At 36.2% G+C, this 26,621-nt stretch overlaps 4 protein-coding genes across 4 annotated transcripts; 3 read left to right on the top strand and 1 right to left on the bottom strand.

Moving 5' to 3' along the window:
* Nucleotides 1–863: 863 nt before the first annotated feature.
* Nucleotides 864–3,132, top strand: LOC145012983 (Pentatricopeptide repeat (PPR-like) superfamily protein). Its single transcript, XM_078971785.1, has one exon. It carries the CDS (start codon nt 1,094–1,096, stop codon nt 2,900–2,902), a length of 1,809 nt encoding a protein of 602 aa, XP_078827911.1. The 5' UTR covers nt 864–1,093; the 3' UTR covers nt 2,903–3,132.
* Nucleotides 3,133–5,196: 2,064 nt separating this feature from the next.
* LOC145010325 (uncharacterized) lies at nt 5,197–6,470 on the top strand. Its single transcript, XM_078968880.1, has 2 exons — nt 5,197–5,473; nt 5,947–6,470. The coding sequence occupies exons 1-2, from the start codon at nt 5,197–5,199 to the stop codon at nt 6,468–6,470; spliced, it is 801 nt and encodes a 266-aa protein (XP_078825006.1).
* Nucleotides 6,471–8,265: 1,795 nt separating this feature from the next.
* LOC145011858 (uncharacterized) lies at nt 8,266–9,575 on the top strand. The gene has a single exon (XM_078970604.1). The coding sequence runs from the start codon at nt 8,444–8,446 to the stop codon at nt 9,443–9,445; it is 1,002 nt and encodes a 333-aa protein (XP_078826730.1). The 5' UTR covers nt 8,266–8,443; the 3' UTR covers nt 9,446–9,575.
* Nucleotides 9,539–12,178, bottom strand: FIO1 (methyltransferase). The gene is made up of 8 exons (XM_078970603.1): nt 11,940–12,178; nt 11,221–11,426; nt 10,784–11,144; nt 10,423–10,630; nt 10,172–10,279; nt 9,990–10,076; nt 9,823–9,892; nt 9,539–9,694 (listed from the first exon to the last, which is right to left on the bottom strand). Exons 1-8 carry the CDS (start codon nt 12,155–12,157, stop codon nt 9,606–9,608), a joined length of 1,347 nt encoding a protein of 448 aa, XP_078826729.1. The 5' UTR covers nt 12,158–12,178; the 3' UTR covers nt 9,539–9,605.
* Nucleotides 12,179–26,621: the final 14,443 nt, after the last annotated feature.

Genomic DNA, 26,621 nt, shown 5'->3' with positions numbered 1-26,621 from the left:
TCCACTTTTGGACTCGTCGAGTCCGGACGCGAACTCGTGCCCAAATCCGCGATCCTACTCGGCAAGTCTGGGCTCCAACTCGCCGAGTCCACTCACAATTCCATAAATAAATCCAAAATAAATACCTGAAAATTCCGGGCTGTTACATAACTCTTGTAATAAAAGATTTAGGGTAAAAGATTGCACCGATGAACCTACTATAAACTTCCTTCATATCCATGCCACTTTCAGAGGTATGAATACTCCACATTGTGGGTTGGAACATATTGATTAGCTTGTTTTTTCTTCCCAAATTACTATGATCTCAAGCTTTTAGCAAGGGTAGATGATCAGATGGACGAATGTTACAAAAACTTAATGAGGTTTTCTTAGGTTGACGATCCACAACGTTTTTTAGAAGTGATGGTTAACATTAAAGTCTCAATTAATGCATGATTATGGCGGCAAGTCATTAGGTGCCAAGGCACGAAGCGAAAAGTTAGTTTTACCCTTACGTGATGGCCACATGCCCTTCATTAATGGTAGAAACTTAATGGGAGTTAGGCTCAAACGAAGCGAAAAGTTAGTTTTACCCTTACGTGAGAGCCACATGCCCTTCATTAATGGTAGAAACTTAATGGGAGTTAGGCTCAAACGAAGCGAAAAGTTAGTTTTACCCTTACGTGAGAGCCACATGCCCTTCATTAATGGTAGAAACTTAATGGGAGTTAGGCTCAAGGACCTCCGATGCAAGATTTGAAACCATAAGGATTACCTTGATCAATTTTACACTACAGTCAACCACAAGGACCAAATATGTAATTTATAAAGAAAAAATATAAAATAAAACAACTTGGTCAGATTTGGGACAAGTGTGACGTGGCCAAAAGCAAATTTCCAATTCGGAGGGATCGCCGCTGCGCTCCAATCCGCTTCATTTGTAGGTCGTAAGACCATAATCACCGGCGGCGCTTGGCGGAACTAAAACCTCCCACCGGTTATCACTGTCCATTACGAGCTATAACTACGAAACAAGAAAACCAACAAAAACCCGGATGAAGTTTACAAGGAACAAGAAACCATCATTCTCCTAACATGGTGTCTTTCTTTTGCAATGCCCTCTCTCAAACCCACCAACTATAATCAAATTCAACATCCTTGTGTGATCCAATCGGTACATAATTTATGCTCGAAAGGACGCCTCAAGGAAGCAGTGCAATCGCTCGAAAATTTAGCAAGTAAAGGTCTACGTTTGGACACGAGATCTTTAGCTCTTCTTTTGCAACAGTGTGCGAATTACAGATCACTTAAAGAAGGAAAATGGGTTCATTTGCATATGAATGTTACGGGTCGGAAGAGACCCGGTACGTTCTTGTCCAATCAACTAATTTACATGTATTCAGAGTGTGGGAATTGGGTTTGTGCACGGAAGGTGTTTGATAAAATGTCTATCAAAAATTTGTATTCTTGGAACAACATGCTATCGGGGTATGCTAAGTTAAGGATGATGAAACCAGCTCAGTCCTTGTTTAACCAAATGCAGGAGAAGGATGTTGTGTCATGGAATACAATGGTCATCGGCTATGCACACACCGGGCATTATAACAAGGCATTGAAGCTCTTTAAAGATTTGAGAATGTCAAACATTAGGCTAAACGAGTTCAGTTTTTCAGGTCTCTTAACCGTTTGCATCCAAACAAAAGAGTTAAAACTCACAAAACAAGTCCATTGTCAGGTATTTCATCTTGGTTTCTTATCAAATATAGTACTTTGTAGTTCAATCATCGACAGCTATTCAAAATGTGGTGAGATTCACAATGCAAGGAACCTGTTCGATGAAATGCCTAAAAGAGACGTTCTTGCTTGGACCACTATAGTTTCAGCATACGCAAAGTCAGGTGACATGAAATCAGCTAACGAGTTATTCAACATCATGCCAAACAAAAATCCCATATCTTGGACCTCACTAATTTCAGGATACACAAGAAACGGTTTCCCATATGAAGCACTTAACCTCTTCACAAAGATGATATCACAAAAAGTCACCCCAAATCAGTTCACTTTCAGCAGCGCCCTATGTGCTTCTGCTAGCCTCACTTCAATCAAAATCGGTAAACAAATCCATGGATTCTTGATAAAATCACATCTCACACCAAACACTATAGTTCTTAGCTCCCTAATCGACATGTATTCCAAATGTGGAAGTTTACAACTTAGTCAAATAGTTTTCAATCTTGTCACTGATACACGCAACACAATTCTCTGGAACACAATGTTATCAGCTTTATCTCAACATGGTCATGGAAAACAATCTTTAGAGCTTTTCTCCAACATGGTGAGATCAAAAGTAAAACCAGATAGGATTACATTTGTCATACTTTTAAGTTCTTGTAGTCATTCGGGACTTGTTCAAGAGGGTGTTAATCTTTTCAACAATATGATTCAAGATCATGGGATTAGTCCTGATGAAGAACACTATGCGTGTTTGATTGATCTTTTGGGGAGAGGAGGGTGTTTTGATGAAGTGGTGAATTGTTTACAGAAGATGAAAGTAGAACCTGATGTCCGAGTTTGGAAAGCTTTACTTGGAGTTTGTAGGATTCATGGGAATATGGAATTGGGGATAAAAGCTGGTGAAAAGTTGATTGAATTGGAACCTGATTCTTCAGTTGGGTATGTTTTGCTTTCAGGGATATATGCGATTTCAGGGAAGTGGGATTTGGTGGGAAAAGTGAGGAAGATTATGAAGGAAAGAGGTGTGAGGAAAGAATTAGGGTTTAGTTGGTTGGAAAATGAGAAAAAGTTTCATGCTTTTAGTGTATCGGATAAGTTGAATGGTTTTGAAGGTGAGGTTGAATCGGTTTTGGAGATTTTAGCTTCTGAAATGGAAGAAGATGATGATGAATCTTTTCGTGATAGTTGAAGGTAATGTTTCAATGTTTGTTTTTGATTTCTTTTTGATATGAAGAATGAGATGGATTGATGTATTTTTTGTTGAATAATTGAAGAGTGAATTAGAAAGAGGGATAAAGTTCATAGATTTGTAGGATGAATGAGTTGATGTTAAAGTACAACATTGTACTTTGAAATTTTTTGTTATTAAGACATAGTACTTTGAAAAGCTAACCAACTATAGCATTTTGTACTATTCAATTATTTTGTGTTACAATATTATGCTTAAAAAGTTCTATCCAATTATAATCATGAAAGTATGTTGTTATTTCTTGCATTTAGCCTATCATGAGGTAACGATGTAGGCATGGTTTAATGGTTTATGGTTTGAGTTGTTTTGTTGTCTTGTGTTCATTTGTGTTTTAGGGGGTGTTTGGATGTGTGTTTTCTACTTTATTATCCGATTATTTCTATTACAATTTGCAAATAATTAGTTTCATGTAGGGGCAGATTGTGGGAAATAGACATACTTTGTTTTTTGGCGAGATGGACCATGATTGCAACAATTACAATTTTCTACCAATTTAGGCAAAAATATAACCTACAAACTTGAAAATGATAATGTTGTGTGACATCGATTGTTGTGTAAGGAATTAACCAACTTTTGTACATTTATGACAAAGTGACAACCTACTTCACAAGACTTATTTTTGAGAAACCATTTTCTTTAATATAATATTTGGCAAATAGTTTATGAATTACCTTTTAAACTTGCGAAACTGTTTTTTTCAACAAAACCAACAAATCGATTGTTTAGGAAAAAATTATGTTTCACAATAATTTTGCAAAATGCGATCACAAACCAGTGCTTTTGAATATTTTCCTCAAAAGAATGAGTATATTTTTAAATTTTTTATTGTGTATCAATCTGCTATAAGCTCTTTTCACGTGGCAATATTCGTCAAATGTTAAAAAGCGAAGAAGATCTAAAACTAGCACGGAGGTTGAAATGTGTAAATTCTTCTTAAGCTAAGAAGGGTCTTTATCTTGAATTTTTCTTATTCTCTTTCTCTTCCATCTTGATATCAACTTTGAAATTAACTAAGCATCGGGAGGGGAAACTTTCAATATAATGATGAGATAGACTAGCGGAGAAGGTCTCATTATGCGCTAATGTTGAAGATAGTTTCAGTCTTTCATAATAAAACCATAGTATCTTTGAAAGATAGAGTTTAATCACCTAGAAAGGGGTAAATAATGTGGACTACATGTTCACTTTTTTTCAAATAACAAATGCCCAAATACGAAATACGTGATTATTATGTTATAAATATATAAAAGTCGCGCAATTGACCATATAGCATCTTAATATTTGTAGTCACCCCTTTTGTATAGTTGTATTAACGTATTTCTTTTTTCTTCATGAATTTTGTGTTTGGGTTTCAGTTTTTTGGGTTTTGAAGAGTTTGATTAAGGTTTCAAAGTTTCTATTTTGAGTTTTCAATTTCATATTGTTTTGACAACCATTGTTTATGGGTTTCAGATCTCAAACGATATCCTCAATCTGTGGCTGGCAGGGAAAATAGTTGATAATATTTTGTAGTTAATAATCAAATTATAACCAAATGATGTTTGGCATAACGGTATTAGGTGTGTTCGAAAGATGTTCTTTCCCAATTGGTTGAGGTTTTAAGTCTCGTGGTATACAAAATATGTAGATTTACACGGAACAAAAACAATTTTCGATATTTATGAAAAATATTTTCTATATTGATAGAAAATGTGCAAAATATATATATATATATATATATATATATATATATATATATATATATATATATATATATATATATATATATATATATATATATATATATTCTTGTTTAAATTTAAAATATATTTAATAATATATAAAAGTGACTTGATTCAATTGGTTAACTAGTTTTCCTAAAAGCTCGAGCTCAACTCGAGGAAGATTAGAGCTCAATTTGAAAGATAAGGCTAGAGGGTGTGGCCGCTGTTTGGGCCGCGGTTTGTGCCACCTCAACCGCGCACACCACTCCCAAGCTGCGGTTTTGTGCGGTTTTTGCCTCACTACGGCTCGAGAGGACCGCGACTCGTGATTGAGTGTTGAATGTTTGACTGTTGAACGGTCCTCTTTGCTCATTAATTTTTTTCTTCCTTTTTCCCTTTCTTTCCTATATATACACATACATTTCTTTTTTTTCTCAAACATCACAAACCCTTCTCTCTCAAATTTATTAAAAAAAATCATCAATCTCTCTCAAAAAATGTCATCTTCTGAAGAATTTCAGATTATTTTTGATGTCGTTGTTGCGTGTGCTCAAATGGTGGGAACAAACATACGATGATTTATGCAATAACGCAGCTGAAAGTTCCCAACGAAGAACACAAAGTTTTATTTTTAGAAATCGTGAAGAAGCCAACCAACATTTGGTACAAGACTATTTTCAAGAGAATGTCACTTATCAAATGTACTATTTTCGTAGGCGCTTCAGAATGTTCAAAGGTTTATACGAACGTATAGTTGAAGATGTAACGAAGGAATGCAATTTTTTTCAACAACGCTATGATGTTAAAGGTACACCCGATTTCACTCCCTTACAAAAATGCACGGCCGCACTTCGTCAGTTAGCATATAGCATTCCGTCTGATGCGTTAGACGAAAGTTTTAGGATGTTTGCTAGGACCGCACGAGACAGTCTCCACTATTTCTGCAAAATTGTGATTCAGTTTTATGGTCCAAAATAATTATGTTAGCCTATACGTAATGACATCTTGCAATTGCAAGCTCATCATGCTAGTGTGCATGGGTTACTTGGAATGCTAGGAAGCTTAGATTGTCTCCATTGACATGGGAAAATTGTCCTACGTCATATCATGAACAATTTACCCGAGGTGATCATGATCACCCAACGATTATACTTGAAGCAGTTGCATCACAAGATCTGTGGATTTGACATGCTTTTTTTGGTTTCCCTGGTTCAATTAACGAAATCAACGTTCTTAACCGTTCACCTATATTTAACAACATATATGATGGATCTGCACCAGATTCTTCTTTTGAAGTGCGTGGAACGTCATATAAGTATGGTTATTATCTGGTCGATGGAATCTATCCTGAGTACGTTGTGTTTGTTAAATCGTTTACGTGTCCACATGATTCTAGACAAAGAAAATTCAAGAGAGCTCAAGAAAGAGCTAGGAAGGATGTTGAGCGGGCTTTTGGAGCTCTAAAGAAACGGTGGTTCATATTGAAAAAATCAACAGTTAATTTAGGCAAGGAAAATTTTCAAGAAATCATGTATACATGTCTCATACTGGATAACATGATTATTGAAGACAAAGGAAAAACGATATGTGCGTTTGACAAGGAAGAAACCATACCAGAGACACAACCAATAGAAATTGGTGGCAAAGAGTATATGAACAGAAGAGTAGAGATACGTTGCACTGAAACATTTCACAATCTTCGCAATGACTTGGTGGAACACATTTACAAGGTTCAAAACATTAACCTTAATTTGGATCCACCGAATGACTCCGAAGACAAGTTCTCGGAGAGCGGCTTTATGTAGTTTGCTTTAGTTATTTTATTTGTGTTTTTTTAAGTTTCTAGGATTATGTTAATATCATGTGTGTTATTTTATTTTATTTTGTAATGCAATGTAATGTTTTTTGAATTTTCAATGTAATGTTTTTTTTTAATTTTCAAGTAATGAAAAATTATGGTTTTTAATAAAAAAGAAGTTTTATTAAATTAAAATACTTCAAAAAAATAAATAAATAAATAAAAGTGTGGCATCACTCCTTGGTGTAGCAAGAAACCACACTTGTGTGGTAAAAAATAACGTGGCACACATGTGGCGGTGAAGGGAGTGCGATTTCGGTGGCACCACTCCCTCCGGCCTAATAGTTCGAACCTATCTATCAAAACATTTACTAAAGGACAAAATCTGGAATAACTTGAAAAAAAATTTCAACAAATCAAGTTTGATATAAGTTCAACCCAAAAATATGAAAACATATACAAAGCTCAATAAGAATTATAGTCGAATCCTTATAAGTTATAAACTCAAGTTGACTCACTATATGTTTCAAACTCATTTTCTATGCTCAACTCCTCAAACGAGCTCAGCTAGAATTTGAGCTCTAATACTAAAAAAACTTGATTGGATTGCAACCCTAGACTTGTCCTCCCATGAAGGTGGACAATAATGAAAATTGATTAGACAACATATACCATTAGTACAACTCAAAATGATGTTATTGGATTTATGGTTGCAAACAAATGATTAAGAGATAGAAGTAGAACTATAATCCCATACAATGGCGTATATTGCACTTGCACGACAATGAGTCGGAATCAATAGATCACATCTTTTTTGCATTGTTGAATATAAAAATAATTTGGAAGGTGACAATGCTCTCAATTGGTGTGAAGGTTTGATGTGGGAAGTCTATTGGCGGATCCAGAACGAAATACAAAAAATACATTGAAGTATAAAATTCTGAAAATTTAATGTATTTTTGGGGTTTTTGAGTAAAAAAATGCCAATGATGGTATTTAAAGTATAAGTGGGTGCCAAAGAGGGGGGGGTTTTAGTAAAAGTCAGATTTTTTGGAGGGCTAGTAGTAAATATGGTGAGACCCACCTCCAATTGGGGTCCATGCACCCCACTTAAAGGGGCTGGATCCGCTACTGGTCTATGGTTGTTAGGGGGCGTTGGATCCATCAACATATTGTTGATATATGTTTGGAGAGTGAAGATATTGTACTAATTGGAACAAAATAGTACAGACATAAATAAATATTATCTTTTGGAGATTGACATTAAACAGGATTCCGATAATTTGGTCTCAGACTTACACTCTCTTCTTTGCCCGGTTTGTTAATGTGTCAATGAAAACATTAATCACTTGTTTTTAACTTGTGATGTGGCTAACCAAACTTGGGAAAGATTTTTAAATGGCCAGATCTTCTTTCTCAAATTTGATAGCTTCGGTGGATGGCTTGGGAATATCAGCTTGGAAAAAGAAGGCCGTTGAGGTGATTGTTTATGGGACTTTTGGGGTGTTGTGGTTTTATTGCAATAATGTTGTTTTAGCAACCATTTCCTTCCCCAAAGCCTCATCTTTGAGTGTATTGTTCTTTATTCCTTTGTTTTAAGAGTAGGAACCATAAATTTATCCTCTTTATTAAAAACCTGATTATAAGTGTCTTTTGTAATTCTTTTTATTTGCATGTGTATAATGTATTCATACGTATATGTATATGTATGTGTATTTATGTATACCTAATATATATACACATACAGAAAAACCTAATGTCATATACTCCTATTACTTTGGAAATTTGACATTTTCCCAAAGCACCAACCACACACATTTTCAAAACAAATAGATTTTACCTCCCAACCAATGATCCAATCATCCAATTTCAAACATCAACTTTCAACTCCCCCGTAAGCAAATCATCAACAAAATGTAATAATTTCCACAAGAAAGATAACCAAAAACATTCCAAATCACAAATTTAGGGTTACAAAAAATGTACCCTAATGACTTTCCTAATCATTTCCATCCTTATATAGCAATGGGCCCCAAATGGTCTAAACAAATCGAACGTCGAAGAGCGGTTGTATCAGAACGAAAAAAACTACGAAAACTCAAAAAAGAAAACGGATGCGATTACCCGGGATGCGATATCCATCCAGCCGATAGGAAAAACTGGATGTCCGGCCTGAATCCCGCCAAACTTCCGATTAACAAAATCGTCTGGCCCGGGACCCACGATTCCGCCACCGACAAGATCGGAATAAGAGCCATAACCCGACCCTTCGCCCAATGCCAGTCTCTATCCATCTACCAACAACTCGTACGTGGGACCCGCGTCCTCGATATCCGAGTCGAGAAGAACGGAAAAGTTTGTCACGGAATCATAACGACATATGGAATCGACGTTGTGCTTGACGATGTTAAGCGATTCCTTTCGGAGACGGAATCAGAAATCGTGATTCTAGAGATTCGGACGGAATACGGACGGAAAGATCCACCCGCGTTTGAGAATTTTTTATTGGAGAATCTCGGGGAGTTGTTGATTTATCAGGACGACTGTGTTTTTGAGAAAACGATTGCAGAGATTTTACCAAAACGGGTGATTTGTGTTTGGAAGCCTCGGGAATCACCCGAGGTGAAACCCGGGGGCCCGTTTTGGAGCTCAGGGTATTTGAAAGATAATTGGATTAATACGGATTTACCTTTTACAAAATTTCAAAGTAATTTGAAGTATTTGAGTCAACAACAACCGGTTTGTTCACGTAAGTATTTTTATCGGGTCGAGAATACGGTCACACCGCGGGCGGATAACCCGATTGTGTGTGTGAAAGCGGTAACGAATCGGATCCACGGGTACGGGAGATTGTTCATATCGCAATGTTTTTCGAGAGATTGTGCAAATCGGTTGCAAATATTTTCAATTGATTTTATAAATGAGGATTTTGTTGATGCGTGTGTTGGGCTTACTCAAGCCCGAATCGAAGGGAAGGCGTGAAAAAATAAAATATGGCCGGAAAAGCCACCGGAATTTTATCTCCGGCGAGATGGTGGGTGGGTGTTTTGCTTAATCTAATATGAAAAACCAAAATGACAAAAACTTGTTTATGATGTGTGCATTAATCATGATGTTTGTAAAGAGAAGGAAAATGATTAAATTATACATGATCCGAGTTTGAAAGCTTTTGTGGGCAAAATGAATTTCTCAAAGCGTCCTCCAACTTTTGGAATATCGACGAAAGTAACCCTGCAAAAAAGACACAAAGAATTACTTGCATTTATACAAGATTTATATTTTTTATTTGCACTATGTAGTAATATAGCTTTTATTTTAATTTTAATCAAATAAAATATATAATGAACACATAAAAAAACCTGGCACAGAGGTTTCTCCAGGTTTCAAAGATCCTCTAATTAAAAGAGTGCCCGGAATTTGCTCAAAGACCTAAAATAACAAAACAATTAAAAAAATATATAAATACAAAATACAAACATTTTATCGATTAACTATTTTTTCATAAAGAAAATAATAATATACTCACTGTTACGCGGAATTGTAAATCATTTGACTGGTCAACAAAGTCAATATCCTTCAAGATTTCTTTGCAATTAGACATGGCCACGTGTATCTGATTTCCATCAAATTAGTGTGTCAATCACAATGAGGCTTTCTCTAACTTTTTACCCAAAAAAAAAAAAAAAAAAAAAAAGTAAATGAACATACGTCAATATGAAAAGTGGAAGCATTTAATTTACAGGTGGCGCCATTTGTGTGGAAGAAGGATTCGATTGATTGGAGAACATGAAATGCACTAAAATTGCGTTGAATTCCCTGAAGTAATTTAAAAAAAATTATATTAATTTGAGGATAATAATTCATACAAGCTTCGAAAAATTTACAATTTTGTCCTCGATACAAATACACAGTACAATCTGTTTTGTCATGTCATGTGAAACAGGAGTTTAGAGTTTGACCTGAAGCATGAAAGTAAGGACATTTTTGGATGCCACATGAGATGATATTATTTTCTTTGATGGAGGAACAAATGACCATGCTACCCCCCACCTACATGTTTGACCTTGAACAAATTCAGTTGTTTTAACTACACTAACTCCCACCTCACGTAATTTTCCTATCAAGCTTTTCAAATTTGATTTCTTTCCAACCATTGATGTATACCACCTATTAAACATAATTACACACACAATTTATAATTAAAATAAACAAATAAATATGTCTTTCTGGATAAAGTGATTGAACAACGCATAAAGATGGTTTCTTTTTTGACTGTTTAAATATGAGAGAATGACCATTTTACCCTTGACACAAATGTACCTAAAAGACTGTTGAAGTTGAACACTATCTTCAATGATCCGAGTGATGAAAGCTTGTTCACCACCAGGGCAAACCATCTCCGCTAGGGTTCCGCCACAAGAGGTGTTTGGATTAAGCCCGGATTCCTCCATTGTTTCAAAGAAAGGAGGATTACACATACAAAAATCAAAACTTTCACCACTTTTCACCACACCCATAAGTATAGGAGGCCCATGGTAGTTCTTAATCTTATCACCATTTTTCATGTCTTTTTCAGTCAACTCTTCCTCAAAGTCAACTTTTCGAATCTCAATTAAGTTGGAAATTTGTGGGTTGTTCTTAACATTCCTCTCAGCCCATTCTAGTGCTACATCTGTCACATCTGTGTTAAAAGGGTATTTGAGTAATTTTAACAAAAAGAAAATGTTGGGAATCCAAGAAATAAAAATGTAAAGTACCTGTTCCAACAAAGCTCCAGCCAAGAAGGGATGCACCAAGAAGAGGGTAAATGCAATTGGCTCCAGTGCCAATATCAAATCCTTTAATGACAATATTGCCCTCCTGGGAATTGGGTATGATGTCTGATGATAAAAGGTCTTCAATCCAATGAATGTAGTTGGATCTGTTGGGTACTGTGGGGCAGAGTTGTCCATCAGGAATCCACCTACACTTGTAAGTTCAGGTTATTCTTTATCCATCACAGAGTGCATAACCTTAAACCCTAGGCCCTAAAATAACACAGAGAAAGTCTAAAATACCCTTCAAACAACAGATGAAAAACTATTTGTGAGCCCAATTTGTATCCTATGTGATATCAAGATGTGCAGATTGGGAATTTGAGCTTTTAAACTTGCATTCAAGCTGTTCGATTTCCGTTCAACGTATGAAAATGGAAATTGTTTCATTTTCAAAGTGCCCAAATAACCATGTTAGAATTAGCAATGAAAGATAAACAAAAACACCAAGCCAAAACTAATATATTTTTTAGGCCAAATCTATGATTTCTCAAGGATATATTACCATTTTTTGTTAACAAATCGAACCGAGGCATGTTTCTATCTTCACCAAACATGGTTAGCGGTTCTTTTAAACATAGGGTGATAATTTTGATTTCAAATCACGCACATACGAAAAAGTTGCAGAGCTTAAACCTAATTTAGCACTAGTATTAACATACCAGGTGATGGAGTGATCGTGCAGTAGCAAAACCCTGGTGAGCTCACGAGTGGCATTGAAGTCTTTCCAATCGATCCTTGGCTTGCCTTCTCGAGAGTAGAAGACATAAGGTTGAAATGAAGGATACAGTGATGCCAAAACACCGAAGTCCGGCGGGTTGTCGGAGTATTTGTTCCGGGGATGTATGCTTCCTCTCTCCCTCTTCCTCTTCTTCCCCATTTTTTGGGACTCTTTTTGGTTGCTTTTCTGATAAATATCCATTTTGGGCCCAACCGAGAGCTCGGCCCATATTATTACCGAATCAAACACGTTATACTTTTAGGAGGAAAAACGGTTAGGAACATAAGATGCGAATAATAATAATAATAATAATAATAATAATAATAATAATAATAATAATAATAATAATAATAATAGTAAATTACATGAATGGTCCCTATGGATAGGGGTAATTTGCGCGCTTAGTCCCTAACTTATTTATTTAACTCGAAAGGTCTTTAATGTTTGTTTTTGTTACGCGCTTGGTCCCTACTGTTTGTTTTTATTACGTGTTGGGTCCCTATTTTACCTAAAAGTATTATTATTTAAATAGAGAAAAATGATGTGGTGGATAAGATAAGGTGAAGGGGATGGGTTTGGGGGTGTATTGAGTTAAATATATTAAAAAATCAAGGGTAAAATAGTCTTTTTAAGTATGATAGGGACCAAACACGTAACAAAAACAAACAGTAAGGACCTTCCGAATTAGAAAAATAAGTTAGGGACCAAACGCGCAAATTACCCCAAACCATAGGGACCATTCATGTAATTTACTCTAATAATAATAATAATAATAATAACAATAATAATAATAATAATAATAATAATAATAATAAATAACACTAAACTTTATAGGTTATTGTATAATGTATAATTTTTCAACTAAGTAATCTATAATTCTAGAGCAAATAAAGTTCAACTTGGCAAAGTCTCGCTTGCCTCAAGGATGGACGTATGATTTCGTAGTAGGTGTTGCTGATGATATATTTTCTTTTTTACATAGTGGTATAATAATAAAACAAAAAAAAAATTCAAAAATTTCCACACTGTATCTAGAAAAAACAGAGGTTGCCGGTGACACTATGGTCACCATAGTGGAACGGCCCTACTCGCATCTATGGTGATCGAGGTTGAAGATGGGGCGAAGATGTTGTTTGAGATATTGGATTGAATCTTATTTTTGTTTTTTAGTTTCTATTTCATAAAATTGTTATCTTGATGGAAAATCTATGTGGATGCCATCTGAGCGTCATGTGGACCATATATGATGATTAAGGTGCCAAGTAGATATCAATTAGGAGGTATAACCGGCTAACCCCTTCATATTTTGTATAATGGCCTTTTTAACAAACTAGAAGTGAGTTCATGCCCCCAAAAAAACAAAAAAAAAAATATCATGAAGGAAATTTTAAACCAAAACTGATAAGTTTGTAGGATAATAGTGACATTAACCCTAAAAAAAATGATCTACCATCTTCTAAAAGTAACATTAATTGGTAACATAAAGAGTTGTTTTAGCTTTGATTTTGCTCGAAATACTTTTGTTTTTGAGATCACTACTTTTTCTTCTTTGTCAAGTAGTCTTGCTCTACTTGAAATATTGGGATAAACTTCAATTTGATTCACCAACTCCTTTGACTAAGAATGTTGAAATACAAGTTCTATTGCTCAAGTCTACAAGCATTTATGCACATTTATATATGTTTTCAACATCCACATATCGCTTTCATCGAGTCTTGAAACATTCAGAACTAAATGACATTTTTCTCTTTTGAATCTACACTTCGCCATTATTTTTTATTTTGCCTTCATTTATAATCTCATTCATTTCTTCATCTGGGACCAAACCTCAACACACATATCTCTCCTTAATCTTGTCATTTTGTAGAGATCCCCTATTGTTCACAAATTGATGTTGAACCTTTTTTCAAACCTCCTTCTTACTCTTAAAAGTCTACCTATAATAAAAGGGAGTTGCATTAACCTATTGAGAATTTCATGGGTTACTTTAAGCTTATACGCATTTCTTTCCCGATATCATCTTCATTTGTAGGTTGCTTGCTTAAACAACCTCTGGCTTTTGGTATATTTTATTGTAACATCTTCAACTTCATGTACATATATGTCATCTTGCATAAGAAAATCCTCATAACCACTACTTCCATGATTTTCAATTTGCCTGTGAGTTTCAACATGTTAAGCTTTAACTATTTCCTGTAAATATACTTCATACTCAACTTGTAAGTCCTATTTATATGAGGTATTGTAACATCCCAATTTTAGGGTTAGTGTTTTTCGTTTGAAATTATATAAGTAGCTAGATTTAAATAACTTAATTAATTAATTGAAAAATGAATCATAATTAAAATAAATGTTTAGAAGATTAAATGTTGAAAAAATTCAACAATTGGAAGTCAAGGACTAAAAGCGCCAAACTAGTGAAAGTGTATTTAACCAAAGGGTTGACTCATTTAAGTAACTTTTAGACCATTTAATTCATAAGATGGATGGGGGGGACTAAAATAATCAATTCCAAAGTTGAAAACTATTAGTAAGTGAATAAGTTCATTATTGACAAACTATAGGGAAATAAGGGTAGAAACTAAAAATGGCTTACAAGATGCACTATTTCCCCCTTATTTTAGCCAAAACGACTGGGAACTAGGGAGGGAACTTGAGGATGGCGATTTCATGGAGAAATACTCTCTGGAGTTGATTTCAAGCTAACATACATACATTAGTGCAAGGAGCGGAAGGAATCTATGGTTTAAATGTACAATTTTGGTTGGTTATGATCAAACAAAATACACAAAGGTGCACATTAGAAGCATATAATCAAATCACAAACCCAAAAGTAGATCCATGTTCAACCACTCTAAAGAAACTAAATAAATCAACCATATATGGATTATAAAAAAAAACGTATATGCATAACATTTGATCTCTTTGGTCTATCCAATTGATCGGATGTTGTCAGATCCAAAAAGAATCCCTCTAATATAGTCACACCCAATGAATACAGAAAGCAACCTTGACAAGTTTGTATAAGCCACCAACATAAACACTAAAAGATTAGGGTTTTTGATCGTCCGACGTGGCACATAAAGACGAAGGATGCAACATATAAACACGGTTGATCGGGAATTTAGAGAAAGGTTAGAGGCTACCAAAATTCTTAGGATTTTTGAACTTGCATCAGCTCTTAGAATCTAGTTTTATGCCTATCCATTTATATGGGAAGGCTTGAAACCCTTAAGGGATAATTACATGATCATTAAGTAATTATCCGGATGTTTGGTAATTATCTGACTATCAAATTCTTACACGTAAACTCCTTTAACTCTACTAGTTTCATTTAATTAATTAAAGTATTAAATAATTAACAAACTTGATCCCTATAATTCTTTTCAAGTCAATATTGCTCATATCTGTCCTTACATGTATGTAACACCCAAAAATTCAAGCCAAATTTAAACTTTCAAAACATGTCGAATTTATCAAAACATTACAACTTTGTTTTCAAAATACATTTATATCAGAGTTTTCCCAGAAACATAACATAATAGGAGGAGCTGTACGATCATGACTTCGCCTTGTCACGATCCTCTAATGTACCTGAAACAATAAATTGAAACTGTAAGCCCGAGAGCTTAGTGAGTTACCCCCAAAATACCGATACACATACAGTCCACATAACCATGTCACACCATAACATATCATAACAAATTGAGCAGAACAGCACATAACGGGTCCACAGCTTTACATGCTGGAATACCCCTGGGCCCACAGTGTGAGTCTGGAATGCCTACCGGGCCCTCAGCTCACATCTGGATTGCCTCCGAGCCCTCAGTACGAATCTGGAATGCCTATCGGGCCCTCAGCTCGTATCTGGAATGCTCCCAAGTCCTCAGTATGAGTCTGGAATGCCTACCGGGCCCTCAGCTCATATCTGGAATACTCTAGGTTTTGTTGGCTACCGCACGGAGTAGTACACCCTCAACCCATCCCACATAACATATCAACATGTAACGGATAATGCACATACATGCAATTAATCAGTATCACAGGTAGTCCTACAGACCTACCCTCTAGTGTTTCAACTAGCATGCATAACTGATTCATACTCAACATAATACAACTACTAGGATATCATATCCAATGGGCCAGCCTTGGTGCCTTAGACCCCTTAGTATAGTGAGGATAACTCACCTCGCAACTGTCGTCAGAAATAAGAAAGCTCAACTCCCGGGTCCAACACGAACTCCACCACCTATATATGCCAAACAACCTTCTTCATAAATCTCCCAATTACCAGAAACCAACAGAATTCAACTGGTCAACCCTTGGTTCAAGTCAAAGTCCACAGTCAGAGTCAACAGTCTATGTTAACTCGACTCGCCGAGTGCAGATCACCGACTCGTCGAGTCCTTCCTGAATTCGAGAAGTCGTGAAATCCTTGATTGGCTCGTCGAGTTTCCCTTTTTAACTCGTCGAGTTCATACGTAACCAAGATTTGGAAGAAACCCTAGCCAACTCGCCGAGTTTAAGGCAATCTTCAACGAACTCGCCGAGTTGTTCATCCAACTCGCCGAGTTCATGGCTATCTTCAACGGACTCGCCGAGTTTCTCATTCAACTCACCGAGTCCTTGCAGTTCTTAATCCATGCAGATGCTTTTTAAGCCATGGCAAAGTCCCAGATTACATATCCAAGCTCCTAAGGCATGTTTATCACGTAAAGTTGCAAACTTTACGCACATGCAAGGCTCTAAAAGCCCTAAATGATCAATCTAAGCTCTTAATGGATTTTTACACATTGGGAGAGTCTCATCCTTGAACAAGCTGGGAACTTTATGAATCTAGAGGTCAAGGGAAGTCCAGATCTGAAGTTACAACTTCAGATCTTAGCTTAAACACGGAGAGCCCTTCATAACACCCATCCAAGAGAGGTTAAAAGAGAAATGAGCTTAAGGAATAGCCTATTACCTTCTAGAGAGTGATAACTGAGGAAATCCCTTAGCTTCCCACGAGTTCCTGACCTTGCTTTTCCTTGCTACCTCAAGTGCTTCCTTCTCCAAGGTTACTCCTCCAAGCTTGAACACACCAAAGAACACACACACACACACGATTTAGGGTTTGAGAGGGACAAGAAGCAGTAAGGGGAGGCTGGTGGAGGCCAATGATCCTTTAAATAGGGTGCGAAACCCCCATAATTTAGGGTTTCATCTGCCAGCTCCTACTCGTCGAGTCCCTTAGTGGACTCACCAAGTAGGTCACTAAACACGCGTTCTATTCCCGCTGCTACTCGACGAGTAGGGCAACCAACTCGCCGAGTAGGACATAAGGCTAATTATTCTTTATTTAAATCCATACGTGGAATCAGGGCGCTACAATGTAACCCAAAAGGACTTCCCCATTAATAGTAATATTACCAACCATTTTGACTATGGGCATTATTTCCAACAGTTTCCCACTTGTACTAGTCACTCAACATTATATGGTCTAATATTCACTAGTAATAGACAAAGAGTGTGTCATCCAATGCAACTACTATACTTAATACAACCTAGCTATAAAACAACCCTTAGATAAATGATCAAGTATTGCTTTGATCATCAAGATATCTATATGAACCCGAGTCATGTATAACATGACAATCTCAGTGTTTAAAATTATGTTCCCTAATTGAGATTTGTGATGGCCACATCAGAGTAACTATTGATCTGATCAACTCAGTCTCAACTTGGCCAATCATCTGATTGTTGGAACAAAATCATTGAGGGCAACAAATATATCAGCTTCCCCTGTTAAGACAGAAATATCAATTAAACTTTGACTATATATACTTTTCCTAATCCTCGTGTCATATTTGGTCAATCTAGTATGGCTGCGAGTTACGAAAGACGTTAGGGAAAAACCAAAACACAACAGATTGTAGGACAAAACCCCATGCATCTAAGTGCAGGTTACCCCAATACCTAAAATATCTATTTTAAGTACTCATTGGTATTGGTATTGGTCGCAATCTATATGTTATGTCCATCTTTATGGACAATCTACCAATGCCCCATGTCAATCTTAAATCACTACTTACTTCCAGAAGTACGACAGATTGTGGATGTTTGAATAAATTAATATTTTAGGATTCGTTAAAAACATGAAAAATGGAACACATATGTATATTAATGTGTGACATCCCCATTTTCACAACCAGAAAAGACCGATTTTGTTTATGCTTTATAAAAATCAGAGTACTTCTTTTAATAAAAATGTTGCGGAATTTGTTCCCAGTAAAACATGATATATACGTTATCAAAGCATTTCCGAAGAAAAGTATTTTTATTCATTTTAAAAAATTTGGGATGTCATCGTCAATACAGAAACATAAGCATATACAGAACTTACATTCATTATCACTAGTGATTTATATCTCCTTCATCTCTCAGTGTAATGTGACTTCATAACAACACATGTTATATAAATAAACTGAGTGGATCAGATTGGGAAACCTAGTGAGTACATAGGGTTTTCAACCCACAATAATATAATTATTATGTTTAAACAATTAAGCAATCAACCTAATTACCCATCCTCATTATCTTCTTTATTCTTAAGGATCTACCCTAAGAATTAACTATTCCTCGTTCATTTATTCCTAAGGATCATCCTAAAGAATCGTCACAAAGTCCATCGTTGCCACGATTTACACAACATGCACTAAGTCTGCATATCGCCAGGGGTTATGCATCAAGTCTGCATGATCTCCAAGGTTTACACAATGGGCACTAAGTCTACATAGTCTCCAGGGTTTAGGCATCAAGTCTACATGATTGCCAAGGTTTAGGCACCAAGTCTGCATGGTCTCCAAGTTTTAGAGTACACCAGGTGAATACACCTTTCACAACACCTACAGGTTGCGAGCTTGCTAGTGTTCCACTGGACTGTCTAGAATAGTCTGTGGTTGTCATCCATACTTTGCTGAATGACGGTGCCATCGTTTGGGAAAAGGCTTCTCACATCGTCCACCTCTCACCCTCACCTCGTGGTCTATAACACCTCTCAACTCATCATCAAACTCATATTCCATCTATTACATCTACCCATGTTTTACCCCAACATTATCGTAGATATAAAATACATATACAGTTTAAATCATTTAAAACTTGTATAAAATCGTTCATCCAACATAGACAACAAGTATTCAGATAATATGCACACATATCACGTAATTTATATAAAATACTTCATATCTATGTGTAAAATGAAAGTAACTATGCACTCACAACACGTAATATATATTAAATACTTAATATCTATGTGTAAGATGAAAGGGACTATGCACTCACAACACGTAATATATATTAAATACTTCATATCTATGTGTAAGATGAAAGGGATTATGCACTCACCTAAGAAGGTGAGGACTCGGTACTCGGACAACGCTTCATTTACTTTAAAATAATTTCCTTCGACGAAACCTAGTATTATTACCACTAGATTTTATTCTAATATTTACCGTAACTAATTATTAGTCTTATTATTATTATTATATAAGCGTTTAAACAATACTTTCCAACCATTATATAAAAACAGGGGACAAACATAAAACACCGGAGGGCAGGACCATTTTGGCGTATAGCACTTCTAAAAATCCAACAACCCTATGGGCCATTTAAACCATATTCCCCGTACCGCGAGTAGTTAAAAAGATATTATAACGACACTTATATAAGTCATAATAATAGCTCAAATATTTATTATAATTTCATAATAACAATATTAATTTTAAATATAAGCTATATTAAAATAGGGTAAGCATAACTTACTTACAAGGGGATTTTAGCTAGGAGTCGGGCTCTGCAGGGGCAGAACTTCGTCGCTGAATCTTTTTAAGAAAGATTCGTGCAACGCTTCAGCGCTCACCTTACTATATTAAAAACTACAGAAAGTGAAGTCGAATCACGAGGGACCGAAATGCTCGGGGGATAAGGAGAGAAAGACTCTTGAATCAAGAGAATGGTAGATTCACTAAGGCTAATATTGCTCTATCATAGATTCACTATTTACATCACGCAGTGTCACATCAGTTCTGTCGCGAAACTTCGACATGTCATAACTCCGTCGTTATAACTCGGATTTCAACATTCTTTATATATTCGGAAAGCTTGTCGTGACCACTACCACATCTTTCATAGATATCGGGCTTATCTAACATTTCATTTTGACGCTTATTTTTATTTCTTAATTCATTTAAGACACACAATTAAGCACAAAACACATAATACTCAAATAATACATCTTCATTATTTCAAATTGGGTTACAAAGGCTAACCTAGACTATTACATTTTCATAAATGCCTAGCCTGGAAACACGGGCGTTACAACTAATGTCTTGCGATAAAAGGTAATGCCTTCAGGAGACAGAGGTAATGCTCAGAGCATGACCACCTGAACCAATCACAAATTGTAACACTCGATTTTAAATCGTTTCATTATTCAGGACCATGTCCTGATTATCGATTATTGTAGGGCTTAAGTCCTTGGGGGAAGAAGGGAATTATCCTTTTTTGGATGTGGGTGTTATAGATTAAGTAATTCAAGTGTTCCTTTTTGTTTTAAGCCCAAGGGTATAATCATATTTTGGTAGCTCGGCCATATATGAATCTTGGGTTTTTTTCGGGAAGTTCTAAGGTAAGGGCGAGTTGATAGAAGTGTGGGATTCTCGTCACCTTTTTGTGGATATAAAGTTCGTTGGAAATGGACTTAAGATGAAGGAGTTATGGATAATTGAAGTTCATGTGATTTGGAGTGTGGTCGAGTATGCGGGGTGTACTCACCAAGTACGTTGGGCGTAATGGGTTAATGCATCGCTGGTGGTTCTTAAGTACGTCGGGCGTACTAAGGGGTATGCCAGACATACTCCCTTTAGCTAGAAACCCTCATTTTTAGGGTTTTACCTCTATTTAAGCATCTTATCTTCTTGAGTCTTGACCCTTATCAGCCTCCAAGCCTCCTAAGCCCTAATATTCGACCCTTAGGAACCATCTTGGAGTTCTTAATCCTTTGTGAGGAATATTGGAATATTTTTGTGCATCTTGAAGAGATTGGATCTTGTTGAAAAGTAATCCTTTGGAGTAGGGCTTGTAGATCCAGAAGGTTCACATCTTTTACAACCTGTTAAAGGTAAAAAAAAAAAAAAAAAAAAAAAAAAAAAAAAAAAAAAAAAAACTCTCATATTGGCATCTATTTGGTTAGATCTTGATTGGGATGGTTTATGGCACATTTTGGTCTCTTTTGGTTTGTATTTATGAATTTGAGCTTGGCCCAATAGTTGGACACTAGATCTGGACGTTTTAGGTGTCCTAAATGCATAAAAATGTGATCTTGATAGTTGTTATCAACCCATGCATGTGTATTAGCCTCTTTGATGAAATTATAAAGTAAGAACTTGGATTTGGGACATATAGAGCCATGAAAAAGCTAAGAGTTATCGACTTTATGGATTAAGGCATGATTTGGGAGCTAGATCTGGGCATTGGACATTTTAGCTTAAGGGAATAAGACATTTCTAAGTTGGTTATAGGTTGAGAAAGTATGCGGGGCATACCTCCTTGTACGTGGTGAGTACTGGGTCTTTTGGGCGTACGCTAAGCGTACCAACTGAGTACGCGGGGCATACTCAATCTGTCAAGTTTTTCTTGATTCGTTGACCTTTTAACCATGAGCTATTGACCAGAAGTTTGACCATGGTAGACAATTAAATATTTTGGGCCTTTTAGGATATTGGGCCTTCTCGGGATAGGCCCATGATAGATTCAAGCCTAATTTGGATATTTGGGCCTAATGGTCATTATGGTGCCATTTAAGGAAGTTGGGCTTATGATGCTAGTAGATTGGTCTTTGGATTTTGGTAAAACAAGGAAAAGTGTAAAATAGACATCTACCCTGAAGGTTGGTTTTTGTTCTGGAATTCATGATTGGGTCGAGAATCAATTATTGGTGAAGTATTATTTGTTGATGGCAATGCAAGGTTCCAGTAGCAGCAATTCGAGTATTCAGTTATCTTGGTTGAGTTGAGTCATCCTCATTGTACTTTTAGGTCGAAGGCACCAAGGTCGGCTCATTGGATTGATATCATGGTTTATCACATGTTGGTATGTTGTAGTGATCTTTCATATCTGTATCCTGGTATATAGGATGATGCTATGTTTAGTTCTCTGTAAGATCTGCCTGATTATCTATTGAATGGTTATATATTTAGTTGTGTATATGTCATCGTGGCGTGGGTGGGTTGAGATTGTACTGCTTTGTACTGTCAGTCAACAAACCTAATAATGTTTATATCGATATGTTCTTATGGTTTATTGGTCTTATATGTGTTTTGGATATGTGTATGTTGACATGTTGTGTGTGATTTGGTTGCGGTTGACCAGTGTAGATTGAAGACCAAGAGACCCAAGGCGTATCGGATAAACTGCAGGCTTGAGGAGCATACTAGTTAGGCCAAAGGCCCAAAGGACGTTCCAGATAGGCTGAAGGCCCAATGAGGCGTACCAGTCATGCTGAAGGTTTTGTGAGCATTCCAGATAACTGTAGGCCAATGGGGAGTTCAAGTTAGGCTAAAGGCTCTTTATGCATGTTGTTTGTTGGTATATTGTATTTGTTTGTGTGGTGGTATTTTGGGGGAACTCACTAAGTTTTGTGCTTACAGTTTCAGTTTATTGTTTCAGGTACTTCACATCCTTGGTCTTATAACTAATCAGATATTGGGAGACTCTGATTTTAAAACATGTTTTTGGAAACAATAGTTTTGAAACACTTTTATTAGTAATTGGTTGTTTTGAACAGTTTAAATTTGTTGAAATTTTTGGGATGTTACACAAGCTTTGGCAAAAAGAAGAACATGACCATCCAGTCATCTCCTCTGATCCTTGTTGGATTTGATAACCTTGTTCCATGTACGAACTGATCCTAGGGTCCAACTATAAAAGTGTAAGATCCGGTTTCATGATTTTTCTTATTTCAGAATGACGAAATTTGATTTGATTAAGAACCCTAAGAATTTTAGGGATGAAGTTTGGACTTTAAATGAATGAGGTTTTTAGGATACGAGTATAAGGTTTAAGACTTAAAGCGTTAGTTATGGGTTGGGAGTAGCTTGGGCTTAAGTTGTTTTGGGCTTTGCTGGATTAGGCCCTTCACGGTACGACGGAAGAGATGTCTCGATGCGAAGGTTGGTGCAGCCTAAGCCTATAAAATTAGGATTTTTCCTGAATTTTAAGGAGTTGTTTCCGTGTCAAGCCAAATGGGACATCGGACTAGGAGAACACGAGATAATATACAAACCTCGTTCAACAGTTAAAGGGCATGTCCTCGCAGGCTTTTTGGAAGAATCTCCTATGATCAACAACTCTTCAATGGTAAAAGCAGCCAAAATATATGATAAAAACAATGCTTCGACATGGACCCTATTCACTGACGGTGCTTCCATCCAAGGGGGATTTGGCATAGGGTTAATTTTAATCGATCAAGTCGGGAAAGAAATAACCTACGCTGTCTGATTCAACTTCAAAACCTCCAAAAACTAAGTTGAATATGAAGCCCTTGTGGCGGGAATATAACTCGTGATTCAAATGGAAGCACAACAGCTTCATGTATAAATTGAATCTCTGTTGATCACCAATCAAGTGAAAGGATTATATGAGGCCAGGGAAGACTTGATGAAAATATATTTATCCAAAGTCCAAGAATTACAAAATCACTTTAGCAACTTCACAATAACACAAATTCAATGCTCAAAGAATAAACGAATAAATGCTTTAAGTAAGTTATCATCCTCATCATTCTATCACTTAACAAAAAGTGTCTTGGTCGAGATTGTTCCACGCAGGAGCATAGACGTAAAACTCATTAACACTGTCAATGATATCAAACCGACATGGATGGATCTGATCATAAGTTACTTGATGAATGGGAGCTACCCGGATGACCAAATAAAAGCAAGGAAACTAAGGATCAAGGATCTGTAGTATTCCATCAAACAATGTGTGTTTTACCCAAAAAGATATCTAACGCCATGGTTAAGATGCACTGGACCCGGACAATCCAACTATGTCTTAGAAGAATCACACTTTGAATTATGTGGTGCACATGTCGAAGCATGAAGCATCTCTTAAAAAGTTGCAAGGCTCAGATACTATTGGCCTACAATGTATCGAGATGTAACAAGAACTGTGGAAACGTGTGAGAATTGTCATCACCATGCACCAACAATACCACAGCCGCAATGTGAACTAACAAGCATCTCAAGCCCATGACCCTTCTACTAATGGGGGATCAACATAGTGGGACCATTTGCAGAGGCTCCTGAGCATTCCAATTTCTTGATAGTCTCAATAGACTATTTTACAAAATGGGTAGAAGTCAAACCGGTAGCAACAGTTACTAGTCAAAAGGTATTGTAGTTTGTTTGGCGCAATATTGTCTATCGTTTTGGAATTCTAGGAATAATCATCAGCGACAACAAAAAGCAGTTTTATAACAACCCTTTTAAAGAATGATGTGAAGAACTTAGAATCAAACAAAATTTCACCTCTATTGCTCACCCACATGCAAATGGACAAACTGAGATCACTAATCGGACCATTTTGTAAGGTTTGAAATCAAGACTCGGTAAGGCTAAAGGACAATGGGTCTAAGAATTATCAAATATTCTTTGGTTATACCATACAACGACTCGTATAGGAAACAGATGCACACCTTTTAGCCTAGTCTATGGCTCAGAAGTCGTTTTACCACCTGAAATAGGTTTGCCAACTTACTGTGTCAACAACTTTGATCCAACCACGAATGACGCAAACCTAATCCTCAATATTGATTTACTAGAAGAACGGCGAGAGATTACCTCTCTACGAAACACAAGATGCAAAACACTGACACAACGATACTACAACAACAATGTGAAACATAAACAATTTAAAATTGGTGATTTCATTCTACGGAAACATGAGGCCAGCAAACAAGAAGGCCAAAAGAAGCTAGATCCCAACTGGGAAGGGCCTTACCAAGTAACATGCACCAAACGCACCTGGTCGTACCTCTTAGCTGGCATGAATGGTTGCCCCATTCCAAGAACATGCATATTAGCAACCTACGAAGGTTCCGACTTTAAGAAGGAAAAGAAAGCACATCACAATGCAACACAATTATCTCATATGTACCAATAAATAATTTCCAAAATATGTGCTCTCTATTTGCCATGAAAATAAAACAAAAGTACTTATGGCTACGAAAAACTCAACATGATGCATCACCGTTTCGGCTTATAGGAACAAAATATATACCTTTATAACTATATACGATAACAAAACGACACCGTGGAAACAATAGCTATTACATAATAAAAACGAAATAAAAAAATATATTATGCCAAGATCAACTTATGTGTTGATAATCAAGAGACTGTTCAAACACACATAGGTTAGTCACAATATTGCCGACAAATATATATATATATATATATATATATATATATATATATATATATATATATATATATATATATATATATATATATATATATATATATATATATATATATATATATATATATGGAGTCGCAAATTGATTTTTTTTTATGAGTTGCAACTTCTTACAAATCATTTTCAAACAAATGAAATATGATTATAGAGAAAGAGAAGTACTACACAGAAAAATCAGCATGACATTTGTCAAAAATGGAATAAGCCAATAAAAAGTAGATAGCAGTATCTAAGAAAAGTGAAATAATAAGTTCTAGTCAATTGATTTGTTCAGCTTTTCATAGACCCATGTCAACTAAAATCACCTGAAGGATAATGATCACCTGTAACATCCATAAAATTCATAAAAATTAAAATTTTTTAAGCATCCAAAAACACCATTTATTACAAAGTGTTTTCTAAATAGTTTGTCACCAGAGTAATACCAAAAGTCATAACACAAAATATGAGGATGTTTACAATCAAGACTTCGCCTTTTCGCGACCCTCTGAAGTACCTGAAACCATAAACCAAAACTGTAAGCCCAAAGCTTAGTGAGTTCCCCCAAAATACCAACGCATATAACCGAACAATATCATAAACAAATAGTATGCATATAGAGTCTTCAGTATAACTGGACCGCCTTACCAGACCTTAAGTCTATCTGTCCCACTCTCAGAACCTTCAACATGTCTGGACCGCCTTACCAGGCATGCAACCTGTTTGGACTGTTCTGCGGGCCTTTAGCCTGACTGGTAAGCCCCGATGGGCCTTCAGTCTATCCGGGCCACCCTGGGTCTGTTGGCCTAAAGCACAAAGCAAGATCGCCTCAACCCACCCGCAATCACACAATCAACACATAAATATCAAATGCTAGCTAGTACACACAAATAGTCATATAGATCTAACATATCACTAATCATAGCATCATCCTATTTACCAGGATACAGATCTAACATATCACTAAACATAACACCATCCTATATATCAGGATACAGATCTAATAGATCATTAAACATAACACCATCCTATATACCATGATACAGATCTAACATATCACTAATCATAGCATCATGTGATAACTAGGATAACAATCCAAAAGGGTCGGCCTTAGTGCCTTCGATCC

Source organism: Lactuca saligna, chromosome 8 (genome assembly GCF_052625555.1).
Source record: "Lactuca saligna cultivar CGN05327 chromosome 8, ASM5262555v1, whole genome shotgun sequence".
In the NCBI taxonomy this organism is placed as follows: domain Eukaryota; kingdom Viridiplantae; phylum Streptophyta; class Magnoliopsida; order Asterales; family Asteraceae; genus Lactuca; species Lactuca saligna.
The sequence above is the reverse complement of the archived record's forward strand: the minus strand, read 5'-3'. Positions and strand labels throughout refer to the sequence as shown.

Excerpts from the sequence above, each read along its gene's own strand:
- LOC145012983 (XM_078971785.1), top strand. The coding sequence starts at position 1,094 with ATGCCCTCTCTCAAACCCACCAACTATAATCAAATTCAACATCCTTGT.
- LOC145010325 (XM_078968880.1), top strand. The coding sequence starts at position 5,197 with ATGTCGTTGTTGCGTGTGCTCAAATGGTGGGAACAAACATACGATGAT. Across the intron at positions 5,474-5,946 it reads ACAACGCTATGATGTTAAAG|ATTCTTCTTTTGAAGTGCGT; the intron begins GTACACCCGATT and ends GATCTGCACCAG.
- LOC145011858 (XM_078970604.1), top strand. The coding sequence starts at position 8,444 with ATGTACCCTAATGACTTTCCTAATCATTTCCATCCTTATATAGCAATG.
- FIO1 (XM_078970603.1), bottom strand. The coding sequence starts at position 12,157 with ATGGGGAAGAAGAGGAAGAGGGAGAGAGGAAGCATACATCCCCGGAAC. Across the intron at positions 10,631-10,783 it reads CAACTTCAACAGTCTTTTAG|GTGGTATACATCAATGGTTG; the intron begins GTACATTTGTGT and ends TATGTTTAATAG. Across the intron at positions 9,893-9,989 it reads ATTTACAATTCCGCGTAACA|GTCTTTGAGCAAATTCCGGG; the intron begins GTGAGTATATTA and ends TTGTTATTTTAG.